This window comes from Lepus europaeus, chromosome 5, assembly GCF_033115175.1.
Source record: "Lepus europaeus isolate LE1 chromosome 5, mLepTim1.pri, whole genome shotgun sequence".
Lineage (NCBI taxonomy): Eukaryota > Metazoa > Chordata > Mammalia > Lagomorpha > Leporidae > Lepus > Lepus europaeus.
In genome coordinates, this window is record NC_084831.1 from 85,290,202 (window position 1) to 85,308,211 (window position 18,010).

Here is an 18,010-nt window from a genome sequence, read left to right on the forward strand (position 1 = left end):
AAGATTGGGGCGGGTTATTGGCATAGCTGGTAAAGCCGTCACCTGTAGTGCCAGCCTCTCAAACGGGCACCAGTTCATATCCCGGCTGCTCCACTTCCAATACAACTCCCTGCTGATGGCCTGGGAAAAACAGTAGAAGATGGCCCAAGTGTTTATACTCCTGCCACCCGTGTGGGAGGCCAAGATGAAGTTCCTGGCTCCTGGCTTCTGCCTGGCCCAGCCCTGGCCATCACTGCCATCTGGGGAGTGAACCAGCAGATAGAAGATGTCTCTCTCTCTCTCTCTATAACTCTGCCTTTCAAATAAATAAATACATCTTTAAAAAAATTTAAAAATATTTGGTCCCATATCTAAATTTTTCTTTTAAAATGATGAATTATTGGTTTTGTTTGTTTGTTTTACTTAATTTTTTTGGCATCTACATGATATTACAGTCAGTATCAAAATCATGGAAATCAATATTCCATTTTCCTTACCCATTAAGAAACATTGTGATTAAGAACATTGGTCAGGAATAAACTAACAGGATTCAACTTGTAACTCAAGGGGCAAGTTTTTGGCCTAGTGATTAAGGTGCTGGTTGAGATGTCTGCATCCTATGTTGGAGTGCGTGGGTTTGAGTCTAGCTCCATTGCCAATTGTAGCTTCTTGCTAAAGTGCACCCTGGGAGGCTGCAGGTGATGGCTCAAGTGCTTAGGTCCCTGCCACCTATATGCGAGGCCTAGACTGAGTCCCAGCCTGACACAGCCTTGTAAGCATCTGGGAAGTGAACCAGCTCTCCCTCTGTCTGTATCTCTCTCTCCTGTGCCTCTAAATAATTTTAAAAGCTTTTTGGTTTTTTTTTTAAGTCATGGCTCCAAGACTTACTAGTTTAATGACCTTGGACAAGTTCTTTAACCTCTCTCTGCCTGTTTCATCTGTGAACATGGAAAGGAATAGTAGCACCTTCCTCGTAGGGTTTCTTTGGAGAGTAAATGAATTTGTTGGTAGATATGAAGTACTTAGATCAGAGCTAGTTGTGTAGTAAGTGTTCAATTAATGTTACCTGGAATGAACGTATTATTCTTACCATCTTATCTGCTACCCAATCTTCTTAATTCCTTCTTGTTTATCTTTCCCTTCTTTTTTCGCCACTTCTAATTACCTCATATTGAATTATTATAGTGACCTCATAGCTGATAACAATTTTTATTTTAAAAGAATGCTTTCTTTCTTATACAAGTGAGTTAAATGTTATACTACCTTGTGATGACTTAAGTCAGTTTTATACTGCATGCATGCATTGTTAAAGTTATATTTTTTTAAAAAAAGATTAAGCTTTAATGATTCAGTTTGATTTTTCCTCTAAAGCTCACTGTACTTTTTTCCACTAGGGGGCAAGACAACGTCATGGGAGTTAAATATTGCTTTAGGAAAAATGATCATGTAGTTATTGCTATGCCATACCTAGAACATGAGTCTTTTTTGGTAAGTTTTAATATTTCTTGAATTTTTATTAGCTAAATATTTAATTGAAAACTACCTTATGACCCTATTTATAACTTTATTTTAGGACATTTTGAATTCTCTTTCCTTTCAAGAAGTACGGGAATACATGTTTAATCTGTTCAGAGCTTTGAAACGCATTCACCAGTTTGGTATTGTTCATCGTGATGTTAAGCCCAGCAATTTTTTATATAATAGACGCCTGAAAAAGTGAGTATGAAGAGTTCCTAGATAATACTTTCACTTCAGTGAATTTGTGCAGTAGGGTCCAGCCCTTAGAGATACATTTCAGCAGTCACGTCCAAATCATTTCTTTCTTTGTGATTAGGAAAGGAAAATGCAGAGAAGATAACTTTGTATTAGTAAAGCAGTGTATATCATTAGAGGAACTGTGGTTTAGAGTAAATAACCCTTAGTTAAGAAACTTAGAATCTTTGAGTTTACACATGACTTTATTTTTCTTTTCTAATAAATGAGGAATTAAACCACATAATAACCAGTTTCCTGTTTAAACATTAAAGCTCTATTTTTATGTATACTTTTTATGCTAATTATATACATAGAGGAATAAAATAACTTAAATGCTGCTGTTTATACAGTATATCATATTGAATATGGTAAGAAGATTAAGAGTGTAACTTGTTTGTTGGGATTTTATAACCATGATTTTTCTTTTTCTTTTTGTAAATTTTTTTTCTTAATTATTTTTAACAGATTCAATGTGCTGTGTAGATACAATTCTAAGAACATAGTGGTATTCCCTCCTTCTCCCTTTCCCTCTCTTTCCCCCTCTCACCTTTCTACCCTCCTTTCTTTTCCCTTTTCTTTTTTCAGTTTTTGAGATACATATTTTAAATTTACATTACAGTAAAAAGGTTTAATACTTCACTGAATAAGTTTTAACAAGAGGCTGGCGCTGTGGCATAGTGGGTAGGGCTGCCTCCTGCCGGTTCGAATCCTGGCTGCTCCGCTTCCATTCCAGCTCTCTGCTGTAGCCCAGGAAAGCAGTAGAAGAGGGCCCAAGTCCTTGGGACCTTGCACCCACATAGGAGACCTGGAAGAAGCTCCTGGATCCTGGCTTTGGATTGGCGCAGCTCCAGCTGTTGCAGTCAGTTGGGGAGTGAACCAGTGGATGGAAGACCTCTCTCTCTGCCTCTCCTTCTCTGTGTAACTGTGACTTTCAAGTACAAGAAAAAAAAAGCTTAACAAGTAAAAAGCAAAAAGACCTGAGCTTAGTGTGACTAGACAATAGCTATACAGAATAATTGAATGGAAAAATGACCATTTCACCCCTATAGAGTAAAATTTTTATTTTTACTTATTTGAAAGGCAGAGAAACAGGGAGACAGAGATTTCCCATTCACTAGTTTACCCTCCAAATGCTTATAACAGCTGGGGCTGGGCCAGGCCAAAAAACTAGGAGCTGAGAACTTAATCTGGTTCTCCCACATGAGTGACAGGGACCTGGGTACTAGAACCATACCCCTGCTGTCTACTTCGGTGTACTTTAGCAGGAAGCTGGAATGGAGAGCAGAGCTGAGACTTAAACCAAGTACTCTGATAGGGCATGCAAAAGATATCCCAAGCAGCAGCTTAACTTTGGTGCTAAATGGCCACTCCTTTAGTTTTTAAAAATTAAGTCATATGTTAAAACCATTATTTCAACTTACTTCTCTTTTAAGCTTGTTTTATTAGAAATTACCTGCTGCGATGCCATCTGTGCCATGATCAGAGAATAAAACATTGTATTTATATAGCACATTCATCTTCTGCCCCATTAACATAGACCACTGGAAAAGAGAGAAAAGCAATTGACTGTGGAATGTGTCATTTCTTTTTCTCTTTTTTGTTTTAAGATTTATTTTATTTATTTGAAAGAGCCAAGAGAGAGGACGAAACAAACATCTTCAATTTGCTGGTTTGTTCTCCAAATAGACACAATAGTCAGAGCTGAGCAAGACTGAAGCTGGTATCCTAGAAGTCCACCTGAGTCTTCCATGTAGGTGGCAGGGACCCAAACACTTGGATCATCTTTTACTGCTTTTCTTAGGTATATTATGGAACTTGAGGGGCTGGCGCTGTGGCTCAGTGGGTTAATGCCCTGGCCTGATGCACCGGCATCCCATATGGGCACCGGTTAGAGACCTGGCTGCTTCACTTCTAATCCAACTCTCTGCTATGGCCTGGGAAAGTAGCAGCAGATGGCCCATATCCTTGGGCCCCTGCACCCACGTGGGAGACCTGGAAAAGCTCCTGGCTTTGGAATGGCACAGCTCCGGCCATATGGCCAGTTGGGGAGTGAACCATCAGATGGAAGACCTCTCTCTCTCTCTCTGCTTTCTTCTTTCTGTGTAACTCTTTCAAATAAACTAAATAAATCTTTAAAAAAAAAAAAAATCTGGAACAAAGTGGAGCAGCTGGGACTTTAACTGGGGCACCCGTAGGAGATGCCAGTATTGCAGGTAGCAGTTTAGCCTGCTAAGCCATAGTGCCAGCTCCTAGAATATATAATTTCTTATTTTTTTTTCTTAAGATTTATTTGAAAGGCAAAGTTACACAGAGGCAGAGAGAAGGAGAGAGGAAAGTCTTCTGTCCTCTGGTTCACCCCCAAATGGCCACAACAGCCAGAACTGAGCTGATTTGACCCAGAGCCAGGAGCTTCCTCCAGGTCTCCCACAGGGTTGCTGGGGCCCTGGAATTGGACCATCTTCTGCTTTCCCAGGCCATAGCAGAGAGCTGAATCAGAAGTGGAGCAGCCGGAACTTGAACAGGCACCCATATGGGATGGTGGCACTGCAGGCGGTGGCTTTACCTGCTATGCCACAGTGCCAGCCCCTATGTCATTTCTTAATTTTCAGTTCTACCTTGGTGTTAAATCCTTGCTTTGTAACATGTATTTTTTTCTTTTTTCTTGAACAATATTCTTTCTTTTCTTTTCTTTTTTTTTTTTTTTTTTGACAGGCAGAATTAGAGAGAGAAAGGTCTTCCTTTTTCCGTTGGTTCACCCCCCAAATGGTTGCTACCGCCAGTGCGCTGTGCCAATCTGAAGCCAGGAGCCAGGTGCTTCCTCCTGGTCTCCCATGCAGGTGCAGGGCCCAAGTACTTGAGCCATCCTCCACTGCCTTCCTGGGCCACAGCAGAGAGCTGCACTAGAAGAGGAGCAACCGGGACAAAATCCAGCACCCCAACTGGAACTAGAATCTGGGGTGCCGGTGCCGCAGGCGGAGGATTAGCCAAGTGAGCCGCGGCACTGGCCGGAACACTATTCATTCTTAATTGATCCTGAAAAGAATTATAGTTTCTGTATGCATGTGGTTGAGAGTATTGAAAGCTTTAATTGTTAAAAAGGAGTAAAAATGCTTAATTTTGTTTCTTAGGTATGCCTTGGTAGATTTCGGTTTGGCCCAAGGAACTCATGATACAAAAATAGAGCTTCTCAAATTTGTCCAATCTGAAACGCAGCAGGAAAGTTGCACCCAGAACAAATCTCATGTAATCATGGGAAACAAGATTTCATTGAGTGGCCCAGCACCTAAGGAACTGGATCAGCGGTCTCCCACCAAAACATCTATCAAAAGACCCTGCACAAATGCACAAATTCAGATTAAACAAGGAAAAGATGGAAAGGTCCTACCTGTTTTATTTCTTAAGTAGTAGCATTGTTTTAGAAATGTACTCTTTCATCCAACAAAGGGAGATACAACACTGAGATGGTATTCGTAATTAAAAAAACATTTTTTAGCATCTTTATATTTGCTTGATTATATTTTCACTGAGACTTGTTTAAAACTGAAACTTTTTGATTTATGTTTTTGTCATTCTGTATTACAAAAATTGTATGACAATAGAAAATAGGTCATTTTCCCTTGCATGTTACAAAGTTTGGGTTAATTACCCTTTTTAAAAGAAAGTATTAGTTATAGGGGAAAAATTCTGAAGTGTCTATCTCCATTTTAGCTGCACAGCAAAATGTAACATTCACGCAGGTAATTTTTGAATTTTTTTAGTTTTATATATATATATGTGTGTGTTTGTGAACTATGACATTGTATGGGTGTTTAGAGTATTTTCTCCTTTCACAGAAGTGTTTTGGTGCCTGAGAATGACTTGGATGCAGCTGTTTTTGTTTCATGTCACTTAACTCTTTCACAACTATGGCAGAGTACAGCTGGCAGAAAGTGTTACAGATATAACCCTTATTTTCCTTGTTTTTGTTGGTATTGTAGGAGGGATCTGTAGGCCTTTCTGTCCAGCGCTCTGTTTTTGGAGAAAGAAATTTCAATATACACAGCTCCATTTCACATGAGAGCCCTCCAGTGAAAGTAAGTAATGTAGCTTGATAGTGCAATGATCAGTTGTACACTGAAGACATTTAGGTAATGATTACATTAACATTTAATTAAGTGGCTTGGCTTTCACATATTAATGCTTTGAGCATTTAGTTACAATTTTTATTTTATTCAATCCTTTCTAAACTTTTCTGGTGGACTTTTTCATCATTTTTAGTTAAATGACTACTGTTACTCTTCCCTCAGAGGAACATTGAGAACGTTAAGGCCTTGTCTGTCAGTCAGTGAGCTCCCCGCACCTAATGTGGTTGATGCAGAGTTGATAGTGTTTGTAAAGTTAACAAGATTGTCATCAATGTTAGATGATTTTAAATTGGTGTATGATACCCCCATGACAGCTGGACAGCATGAGCAACAAATTAAAACCAATTTTAGCCGATGTATTTGTGCAGTTTACAGTTCTGAAATGGAGTTAGACACTGGAACATAACTGCTGTATACTTTTGCAATATATCAAGAAATGTTCTAATGAAGGATAAGTCAAATATTTACTAAACTTAGGACTAATTAGTAAATGTGTTTATTCAACAGAAAAATCCAAAGATCATAAACATCTTAATGGACAGCTGTTTATATACACTCCAATAGCACATTCAGCAGTTTTAAAGTAACGCTTTTGTGATTACTTTTTTGCTGTACTAGCATTGGAATACATTATGTTAAGTGTTATGAAAATAGAAAATGTAACTTTTCTTCTACAGCTTATAAAGCCATCAAAGAGTGTGGATGTATTGTCAAGAAAGTTAGCAACAAAAAAGAAGACTATTTCTACAAAAGTTATGAACAGTGGGGTGATGAGGAAAACTGCCAGTTCTTGTCCAACTAACCTGACCTGTGACTGCTATGCAACAGATAAAGTGTGCAGTATTTGCCTTTCAAGGTAATATATTGTGTTTGTGCTATAAAATCACCAGCATGCTGCCAGACAAGATGAGAAATTGAGCACTGATTGTGGGGAGCAGTTGATTTAGTGAAGGGAGGGGAACTATACAGGCACTGATGCAGAACAGTACCTCGAAGAACAACTGATGCTGTTGTCATATTGTTCATTTGACATGCATATATTCTTTGGAAAACACATTTGCTCTTATGTGCAAGTAATTGAGGGGGAGGCAGAGAAGCTCTTTTGAAAGTTTAGAATTGCACATTTTGCTTGCTGATGTAATTTTGTCTGTTTTCACTCTTCATTCTTGCCCATGTAAAATAACTAGAACCAAATAATAAAGCTGCTTTCTTTCTCCCACCTCCAGCTTATTGCATTATAAATTCTTTCCCTTCCTGTAAGATTTGACTTTCATCAAGCCTTTCCTGATTAACTAATCCATAAGTGAAGAAATAATCAGTGATTAATCACTCCAAGCAGAAGTGAATTTTTACGTATTCTGTTTTTATCTAATGGCTTTTATTGTCTACTGTCTTGTTTGCTTAGAAGTTACCCTAACTCATTTCAGGAGTGAAGCCAGGAAACCAGTAGAAGTGGAACAAACCAGTAGAAGCAAGATCTATAATGTTCATCATACCAGATTATCATTTGCTTTGTAGTAGCTTTATATAAATGTCAAGGCAAAATTTACTGTGAACTAATCTGATAAATGTAATTTTTTTGGATTTAAGTAGTTCAACTTTAACATAACTAGAGAAATCTTATTTCTTCATTATAAGGCGTCAACAAGTTGCACCTAGGGCAGGTACACCAGGATTCAGAGCACCTGAGGTCTTGACCAAGTGCCCCAATCAAACTACAGGTAGGTTGCGCTAGAAATACAGAACAAAATTCAAATGGGTTGTCCTGGTTAAATTTTAGGATCTTTGTCCAGTTTTGACTAATATTGAGCTTCTCTTAATTAAATTATGCAAACAGTCTAGCAGTTCAGCATTCCCATTTTTGAGATAATGCTTTTTTTATTTTTAATTTATTTTTTAAGAAATACAAATTTCATAAGTACAACTTTAGGAATATAGTTATTCCTCCCACCATACCAGCCCTCCCACCCCCACTCCCAGCCCTCCTCCTCTTCCCTCTTCTCTTGCCAGTCCCATTCTCCATTAAGATTCATTTTCAGTTAACTTTGTACACAGAAGACTAACTCTGTACTAAGTAAAGATTTCAACGATTTGCACACACACACACACACAAACTGTTTGAGAACTAGTTTTACATGGGGAGTTAGTGCACAATGACTCCTGTTGTCACTCTTATGTATGACATCAGTGATCACCCCAGGCTCTTGACATCAGCTGCCTAGGCTGTGGAAGCCTTTTGAGTCCACAGACTCCATCAGTATTTGGAATGCTTTTCTTTACAAAAGTTTCTAATATTTGTGTTGTCTTCCTTTTCATTTTTACAATTTATTTCCAAAGATTGCTTTTCTGTGTACAAGATGATTTTACCAGGAATTTTGTTGCCATTATCTTTGTGAGAGGAAATAGCTGTGTTTGGTAGTTTATGTCACCTTTAGCACTTCAATCACCAAATGCCCGAAAAATTTTCTGTTTGGCAGATATAATTGTGTTTGACAAAAATCATTTTTTGTACTATGAAAACAGTGTAATAGCAGTTAGAAGGTTTTTAAAGAGAAAAATGTCTTTTATAATCTAAAAAGTTATCATGGGGCTGGAACCCAGGAGACATCTTTTGAATGAATGGATGAGTCCTGCTATTTGCTTGGATTACGAGCTTTGAAGAAATGCATTTATTCATTGTATGTCTCTTCTTTGCTTGCTAGTGATGCAAAAATGAGAACATCTGTTCACACCATAGTCAACATAATAATTATAAAGTAACCTGTTGAGTATGGTGCTAAAATTATATCTAACTATCATAACCCAAAGGAATATGGAAGGAAGTTCATGAAAGAGATGACCTTCAAGATGAATTTAAGTTGGGGTGTGGATTTAACGTTGAGGCATGAGCCAGGGAACTCTCAAGAAAGAGTATAGTCTCATCATATTGGAATCTGAACATTCAGTATGACTTTAGGTGCAAATTGTTAGAAGTAAACCTTGAGGATGAGCATTTAGCACAGCAGGTAAGATGCCGCCTGGGACACAAATCCCATATCAGAGGGTCTGTTCAAATCCTGGCTTCTGATTCCACCTTCCTGCCCTGGAGGCAGCAGGTGATGGCTTGAGTACTTGAATCTGGGCAACCTACATAGGAGAACCAGAATGAGTTCCAGTCTCCTGGTCTGGCCCATCCCTGACTATTGAAAGCATTTGGGGAATGAACCAATAGATGGAAAATCTCTGTCTCTGCCTTTCATTTAAAATAAGTAAATAAATAAAAAATTTAAAATAAGAAACTTAGAGATAGACAAAGTCATCATGCTCTTAAACAGCTCAGACTGTATACTGTAGATGCTGGGAAGTTATTCCAGGGAGAGTTGGTAGTACTGTATTCTACAATAGATTTTGGAGAGTGTTACCCTATAATGGTTGAAGCAAGAGATGAAAGCATGAATGAGGAAATTGGTAATAAGAATGAAATAAGAGAAGGATTGCAAAGGCAGAACCTGGTAGGTAATTGGATCTGGAATTGGGTTTGAGATAGTGAAGGAAAACATCATCTAGGATGTTCACCAGACTCCTAGCTTGAGGGACTTGGATGTGTACCAGTAACTGAAGTGGAGAATAAAGGAGAAATAACTGATTTATAGGTAAAGGTAGGATTTGGTTTGGGGCATAAATGGTTTCAGATATTTTTGGAACATGCAGATCTAACAAAGTAAAAGTTAAGTATGAAGCTCAGGGATGGAACTGGGCTGGAAATAAATGTTGAGTGTCATTTTTATAGAGGTGATAGTTGAATTCATGAAGTGGATGGACCAATGAGAGAGAGTTTAGAGGGGAAGAAGTTGGGACTCAGGAACCTCAGCACTTAAGACTTTGAGAAGACATTGAAGGAACAGGCAGAAGTAGGAAGGGAACTAAGGCAAGTGATACAATGGCCAGTGAAATTGAGAGCAAATAATTTGGTAATACTAGGTGTTCCAACAATTAGGAAAGATGTCTCTAAGAGAAATAAAAAGGAGCTTTTTTACATGGAACTGAGCTGGTCCAGAATTCTGGAGATTTCTTTGGGAATACTTAGTGCTAGCATCTGGTTAATGAAGAGCTTGTAATGTTCAGTACTTTTCACTAAAACGAAAACACTTTCACTACGATGGCGTCATTCTTGAGGAGCATCCAAGTTTTTCCCCATGTAGCCATTTTTGGGTTTCTTTTGATCTTTGATAAGCATTTGCTTAATGTTTTCTAATGATGAAATATTCATTTAAGTTTATGAATATGTTGTTCAAGAAAGAGTAACATATTTTGAGTAAAGATGTTTGATTAAGGATTCTCAGTCATGGCTTTAGATTGAAATGACTTGAGGAACTTTTTAATACTATCTACTCCAGAACTGTTGGATGAGAATCTTTGAGGGTTGGGACCTAGGCATCTGAGATTGTTAAGGCTCCCAAGGTGATGCTATTGCACAATAAAGGACAAGAACCACTGATTTAGGATGATAAAACTGTAAGTGTGGAATTTATTTTTAAAGTTTCTTTTCTGTTGCAGCAATTGACATGTGGTCTGCAGGTGTCATATTCCTTTCTTTGCTTAGTGGACGATATCCGTTTTATAAAGCAAGTGATGATTTAACTGCTTTGGCTCAAATTATGACAATTCGGGGATCCAGGGAAACTATCCAGGCTGCTAAAACTTTTGGTAAGCAGATTTATATTATGCAACAAAACAAATGCCTTTGATTATCTCCTACAGATGACTTAAATTATTATAAAATAGTCTTTACAAATAAGTTTTCTTAAAATTCTCTAATCCTAGATAGAATGATTATTAAACCTTAAGAGTTACATTGATGTAAGAAAATATTTTGTCATCATTTTCCTCTATACATGTAATCATTTAATTTTATCAAGCACTAAGTACTACACTTACAAAAATAAGGAATAAAACCTTAACTCCCTTTAGTTGTGGCTTGAATTTTGTTGTATAAATATTTTTAATATATTTTAATTCTTTTTTGTACATTAAGCATCAGGTTCTCTATCTGATATTGAGAATATCCTTGCCTTAATTGATTTTAGTCTAACAAGCAAATAGCTAATTATATTTAAGTGTAACAGAACTACAGTGGAAAAGGGGAGAATTGCTTTTAATTTGAGGGTTAGCAGAGTGAAATGAATAGAAAACCTTCACTGATGGAGCAGTATTCTAAGCATATATTGGATGTGGGAAGTTATCTCCCAGGTTCTTCTTCAAGACTGGGATATATGGTGTGCTTTGTAGGGCACTTAAGAATTATCTTAGCCTTGCTCTGGTCAACAACCTGTTCTCAAATATCCCCTTGTGTCTATCCTGCAAGGACAATTACAGTTAGTGCTTTCCAACAAGTGATACGATTGAGTCAGCTTACCACCACACAGTACAGAACACCCATACAGCACAAGGTTTAAGTCAGCCTACCTCAGGATTAGCTGGGCTGCCTTGAGGCCAACCCCAGAATCAGTGGGTCTTAACCAGGAATGCATCAGAATTACCGGAGAAACCTCAAAAAGTCACAGGCTGGCCTCACTCAACTGATTCCTGGAAAATATGATTCAGAAAAATATATTTAGCAAGGCTGCAGACTTAGTTTGGAAAAAAAGTGATTTTGATCAAGAACTGCTTCTAGCTAAGAACGTCCATGAAAATGATTGTCTCATGCTTAGGCAGCAGTGTCAGGGTCTAATCCACAAGAAAATCTTAGTGGTAGTTATATGCAGAATGCATCATAATAAAGGCTTGCCAAGAAATGCTTCTGCAACAAAGTCTACCTATTGCAATAAAATGGTATTTGAAGAATGGGGTAAAATGATACATTTAAGGGAAAAATAATCATGAGTAGAAAGCAAGATTGATGTCTTAGAAATAGTATTCTTACATAATAATAAATGGGAATATGTTTATTCTCAAATAATTGAGGAAACTTTAATTTAGCATTAAGGAATTTTAAGAGAAGCTTATAGACATGAAGTTCATCCAAGACATTGTGTCAAAGCTTGTATCTCCCTGTTGTAGAATATCTGACACAGAAATGCTCCAGGGCAAGTACCATGATAGCATGCAAGGACTTACATAGATTTACCACTGTTAATGCTTATTCTCATATTTAAAAAGTAGTAATGCTATATAGCACTTGTCTCGATTTTATTAATAAGACTTCTGTAGTTGTTTCCCTCAGATCTTATGTAACTTTAAGCTGAGTATAGAAGGCTCAGAATTTCAACAAATACAACTGTGTTCCTGTTTATATCCTAAAGAAATGACTTACCTGAGATGAGCAGTGAGAGCACATCTTGTTTTTTTGGTAGTCTTTCCCACTGTTGTCAGCCTCATTGAATTATGTTGAATGAATTGAAAGAAAAACCATAAATTAATCAAATCTTCGGAGCATGCTAATCTGCACAAAAAAAGTTCTTTGATTAGTTTATATTCCCTGAGTGTTTTGAGTGAAACTTCTCTTTGGTCATATAAAAAAGGAATTTAGGTATGTTGTGTAGCTTAAGAATGTACTAAAACATATTTTTGATTATTTCATGATATCAGAGTGAGCTAATAAATTAAGGAATAAAACTGTGCATGTTTTCCTCTAATTTACTAGAGACAGTGGGATTATAGATTTTTGGTTTTTTAATCATTTTTCTTTTTGACTCTTGTTTCTCTTTTATTATTTAGTTTTTAACAGATTCAATATAGTTTGTAGATATAAATCTAAGAACATAATGATATTCCCTTCCTCCCTCCCTTTTCCTCTCTGTTTCCCACCCTTCTCCCTTTACATCTTTTTTTTTTTTTTTTAGTTTTTGAGATAGCGTTTTAAATTTACATGACAGTAAAAAGACTTAATACTTCACCAAACAAAAAGTTTAACATGTAAAAAAGCAAAAAGACCCTATTTTAGTGGGAATATAGACAACGGCTGTAAATAGTAGTTGAGAAGAAAAATGACCATTTCTCTCATATAAAGTAAATTTGAAAGTAATCACAGGTCGCTAAAACTATAGTAGTATAATATTCTTAACCATTGGTTTGACAAAACAAAGTTTCACAAAACTATTACAGCAATACTGACACACATAGGCATTTTTCTTTTCTTTGTTTTTTAAATTGTAGCTCCCCCATATAAGGGAGGATATGGTATTTTTCTTCGTGGGACCAGCTTATTTCACTTAACATGATGTCCTCTAGTTACATAAATTTTGTTGCAAATGGCAGAATTTCATTCTTTATCACTGAATAATATTCCATTGTATGTATGTACCACATTTTCTTTATCCATTCACCTGATGATGGACACTTTGGTAGATTGTAAATTTTGTCTCTTGTGGACAGTGCTGCTGTAGACACGGTGGAGCAGGTATCTCTGGTACAATGTGTTCATGTCTTTGGGTATATACCCAGTAGTGGGATTGCTAGAGGAATGATAGGTTTTTAAAGTTAGAAAAGGATTGGCATGTTGTATCTTCACTAAACTTAGTTTTTGGTAATTTATTCCACTCCCCCTCTCAGCAACCTCCTTCCTTCTCCTGCCCTGGCGTTTTTTTCTGCCTTGGTTCACCAATCCAATAGTTAGATCAGACTGAGTAGAAGTAACTTTTTAACATGTAGAGCTAGATTAATTGCTTTGTTGACAATCTGTCTCTCCCAGAGAGGAACCTGGATATTGTGCTACTCATTGTCTTGAGCCCCATTTATTTAATAAGGAAATACAAAGCAGAAATAATACCCACCTGCCTATTTCTGTACTCAACCTATTTTTACCCATGTCTGCTAATAAACATCTCAGGAAGTTATTTCAGACATTCATATTTTTAAAAATTGAGATCTGATTTGCTTCTTAATCTATTCAGAACTTTATTGTAGCTTTAGGTGTTCCAGACACTATTTTGAGTCTCTGCTCTTAGAAAGCTCAAGTTCTAGTGAGGGAAAGAAAATAAATGTATAATCTCAGTGAGAGGTGAGTGGTGTTGAGAAAGATTAAAGGAGAAAAGGAGTGAAAAGGGATTAGCAATCAAGGGTAGGCTGGTCAAGAATAGCATCTGTAAGGATGTCACATCTGAACAGAGAGATTCAAATAAATATTGCCTTTTTGTCTAGTACAGCAGACGTAAATTGAACACCTGGTGTCTGCTAGGCATTGTCTAGATTTTGGGAGGTCAGAGGTAAATAGACAGTCCCTGTCTTCTGAAAGCTCACAGTCCAGTAGGTGAGATGCACATTTTATGAGTTAGAATATAGGATAGCAAAAATAATAATAACGCTTCTCAGCATGTGACAGAATGCTGGGAAGAATTAAAATGATCAGTTGTGAACGTGTTGGACCTGTAGAGGTGATTGTTGAGCCGAGTGGTAATGTAAGTGGGAATGTCCTGGGTACACCCACGGGCATGGGGCATCCTAGGCAAAAACAGGAGCCATTTAATTTAGTCAAAGGTGTAGAGGCTTGAAAAGAGTGAGGAGGGGGGATGCTGCAGCTGGTTAAATGAAGCTAAGAAGTTGGCAGGGTCAGGGGGTGCCTAGCATAGCTTACTTAGTAAGGCACTGCTTTCTGAGTACTGTGTCCTGCTTTGTAGTTTGGCCTTCAGCTAGTTCAAACAGAACTTAAGTGTGCCTGTGGTGCTCTATTTCTTATTCAGTGTACACACACATAAACACACATACATAAATACACTTCCACACATATACTTTTAGATATATAGCCATAAAGTACATGGCTAGATTTGTGTGTTTCTCTTGAGAGATGCTTCTATTATATTCTAATAATTTTTTTTTTTCCTTTTTAGGCAAATCAATATTATGTAGCAAAGAAGTCCCAGCACAAGACTTGAGGAAACTCTGTGAGAGACTCAGGGGTACAGATTCTAATACTCCCAAATTAACAAGTGATACACAAGGGCCTGCTTCTCATGACCAGATTGTCTCAGAGAAGACTGACCATAAAACTTCTTACCTCATACAAACACCTCAAGCACAGCCCTCAGGGAATTCATTACATGGAAAGGACAGTAATGGCTGCGGAAGTCATTTTGATGAGTGTACAACCAATTTAGAAGGCTGGGATGAGGTTCCTGATGAAGCTTATGACCTGCTTGATAAACTTCTAGATCTAAATCCAGCTTCAAGAATTACAGCAGAAGCAGCTTTGTTGCATCCATTTTTTAAGGATATGAACTTGTGATTATGCATCTTCATTTACCATTACTGTTGTGTATTAGGTAAAGATGAGTTCTTTGTAAATAGCCCTAAATCCTTGTTTACAATCTTTGTTTACAGTCCAGGGCAGTATGAATAATTTATTTTAAAATGTTAGTATTTACTCTGGTGGCAGATACATAAAATACAGATTAAGATTACTTAAAATGCCTGGGATAGTTCTTTGGACTAACAACATGATCTTTGAGTTAAATCCACTCAAGTAGAATCATAGTTTTAGTTTCTCTATTTATTTTTCACTGCCATTTACAGACAAAGGAGCAGTTTTAGCCTTGTACAAAGTAATCCAAGGTGCAAGTCTGAAAGTTAATAGACATGACAGGGATTTAATGATTCAAAACACATAGTTAGTTTACTGAGTTATAGTGAGTTATGTGTACTTCGTAAAATTTAACCTAGTGCTGGTGCTGTAATCTGTAGGGAAAGAAAGTAATTCCCTTTTCTAGAAGCATATATTAAATCTTTTAAAGACACTAAAATACTGAGGAGATGTTGGTCATGGGGCAAAATACCACTTAAAATTGAATTTTTCCATTTTTCAAAAGTCATAAAACATTTTTGTGTGAATTGTCATATTTTCTTTGCTTCTAACACATTCTGATTGGAAATTGTATGGTGCTACAACAAAGGTTCTGGGTGCTTTATTAGATTCAGTGTGTCTTTACAGCTGGCAATTTATAGTAATGCTTATACTGGATAAGGGAAAGCTGTAGGGCAAAGGTGAAGATTGAGAATCCAATATGCCTTTATTTTCCTCTTTGCTGTGTGTATGTTTTGTCACAATATTTTAGGCATCATTAAGTAGCTCCCAAAAAAACAAAGCAAACACAGAATTAAGTTTACTGGAGACTTTTTCTCTGTCTAGAGCTATCTGTAATGCTAGATAGATCCTGTTTGGACTAACTTGGTCTTGGCTCGGAGAAGAATGATTACTAGAGTCTTAGGTGTTACAGGAAGAGAGAGAATGAAGTAAACAAAGTAGAAAAGGACCTAAGATTAGGGGTTTCTGTATTATTTACATTCTAAACATACATGTCAAGCATATCTTGTGGAAAATAAAGTAGGGGAGGGAGTGGATCTGCTGACAAGTTTCCCATTTAGTAGTCTTAGAATATGGAAATAGCTTAGAAACATAGATTCATTTTGTTATTTTGAGCATTGATGGGTCAGTATGTCCACCTACTCTACTTGGGAAGTAATAGTGTTTATATAAGCCATTACTATGGATCTGCTGTCTTAAAATTGTTTCTTTAAAAACTTGAATGTTCTTGAATTTATATGTTTAATAAAGTTACCCTTTTATATTTTTTATGTCAGACTAATTTAAAAAGTGACCATTAAGTGGCTGGTGGAGGTATTTTCCTTTTGAGATTGATGAATGCTTTCATCAGCAAATAGTAGATAGTAGGTTAACAAATAATGACCTGGCTCAAGTAATATGAAAGAAAGTAGATTTTTCTATAGAGATAAGTGTTCGTTGACTTAATTTATAGGATAATGTCACAAATAGTAAAACAACCATCTTAGTAACCAAAATGAAGTCTTTATTCTGCCAAAATTTTTGACAATCAAATCTGATGAATTTATTCTTAGAAAAGTTACCAAAAGGGCAAGAGACTTTGTCTAAGAGACTTTAAAATCCACACTGTTGGCCGGCGCCGCGGCTCAGTAGGCTAATCCTCCACCTTGTGGCGCCGGCACACCGGGTTCTAGTCCCGATCGGGGCACCGATCCTGTCCCGGTTGCCCCTCTTCCAGGCCAGCTCTCTGCTGTGGCCAGGGAAGGCAGTGGAGGATGGCCCAAGTTCTTGGGCCCTGCATCCCATGGGAGACCAGGAGAAGCACCTGGCTCCTACCATCGGAACAGCGTGGTGCGCCGGCCGCAGCGCACCTACTGCGGCAGCCATTGGAGGGTGAACCAACGGCGAAAAAGGAAGACCTTTCTCTCTGTCTCCCTCTACTGTCCACTCTGCCTGTCAAAAAATAAAAATAAATAAAAATAAAAAAATCCACACTGTTTTAATTTTCTATTAGGACAGAATTTGGTTGTTCCATAAAGGGGCTGGTAAAGTGAGCTAGTGTATTAAAAAATACCTGTGTTACAAATGAGTTCTCTGAGAATTTCAATCCCAGAGTAAAATGCATCCCCACTGTTGGGCAAACATTCCCAAAGTGCTGAATAAAAATAACAAGGAGCTTCCATATACACATTCATGAGGATTTTAAACCTAAACGCTATTTTATAATGGCAGATACCTCCCTACAAGATTTTATCACGCAAAATTAAGTTTCCTAGAGAAATATTAAGAGGGTGATTAGTTTAATGTCATTGTTAGGAAGTGCCTGAGATATTCAGCTATTTTTCACTTTGAACTTTTTAAAATTCTTACTGCTCAGATTCTTGAGATAAACTAGTAAGGGTGTTTTCATTTAATAAACCATGGGCATTAATATATCACAAGCTGCAAGTATTAGTTTCTGATAGAGGCCCCAGCTTTCTAGCATTTTTAATGAAACTTTTCCTTAAAAGGAGATGATTATGGTTGTCTTAATGACCTAAATAAAGATGTGACTCAAGAATAAAAACCTGAACAAAAGTCATTAGAGGTGTTAACATCTTTGTTTCTGACATCAGCATTTTAGGAACAAAGTGGTGTTACAAGTGTCAGAATATTGATTGCATAAAATCTTAACCCACTCAATTTGTAGGCTTAGTTTTTTACTAGTTTCTGTTGTTTGTGTAATTTCAGCCCTACACGTCACCAAAAAGTTATTTATCCTAAGAAACTGGCCAAATTAGGCGGGTAATTCTGTCTGCCAGTGTCTGCAGATGTATTGTTTCCGCCTGCATTTGTGTGTGTTGTCTGTGGTCTTCAAAGAGCACTAACACCAGACAAAAATGTCAATCCTGTTCGTACT

The 18,010-nt window shown here is 37.2% G+C and overlaps 1 protein-coding gene across 1 annotated transcript in view; it reads left to right on the top strand.

The window, feature by feature from the left end:
• Window positions 1-17,678, top strand: part of CDC7 (cell division cycle 7) — a 30,345-nt gene extending 12,667 nt beyond the window's left edge. Inside the window, exons 5-12 of the mRNA XM_062191724.1 lie at window positions 1,374-1,467; window positions 1,553-1,695; window positions 4,863-5,112; window positions 5,712-5,807; window positions 6,536-6,714; window positions 7,497-7,579; window positions 10,395-10,544; window positions 14,663-17,678. Of these exons, the coding sequence (XP_062047708.1) occupies window positions 1,374-1,467; window positions 1,553-1,695; window positions 4,863-5,112; window positions 5,712-5,807; window positions 6,536-6,714; window positions 7,497-7,579; window positions 10,395-10,544; window positions 14,663-15,057 (1,390 nt within the window). The 3' untranslated portion in view covers window positions 15,058-17,678. The remainder of the gene's footprint in view (window positions 1-1,373; window positions 1,468-1,552; window positions 1,696-4,862; window positions 5,113-5,711; window positions 5,808-6,535; window positions 6,715-7,496; window positions 7,580-10,394; window positions 10,545-14,662) is intronic.
• Window positions 17,679-18,010: the final 332 nt, after the last annotated feature.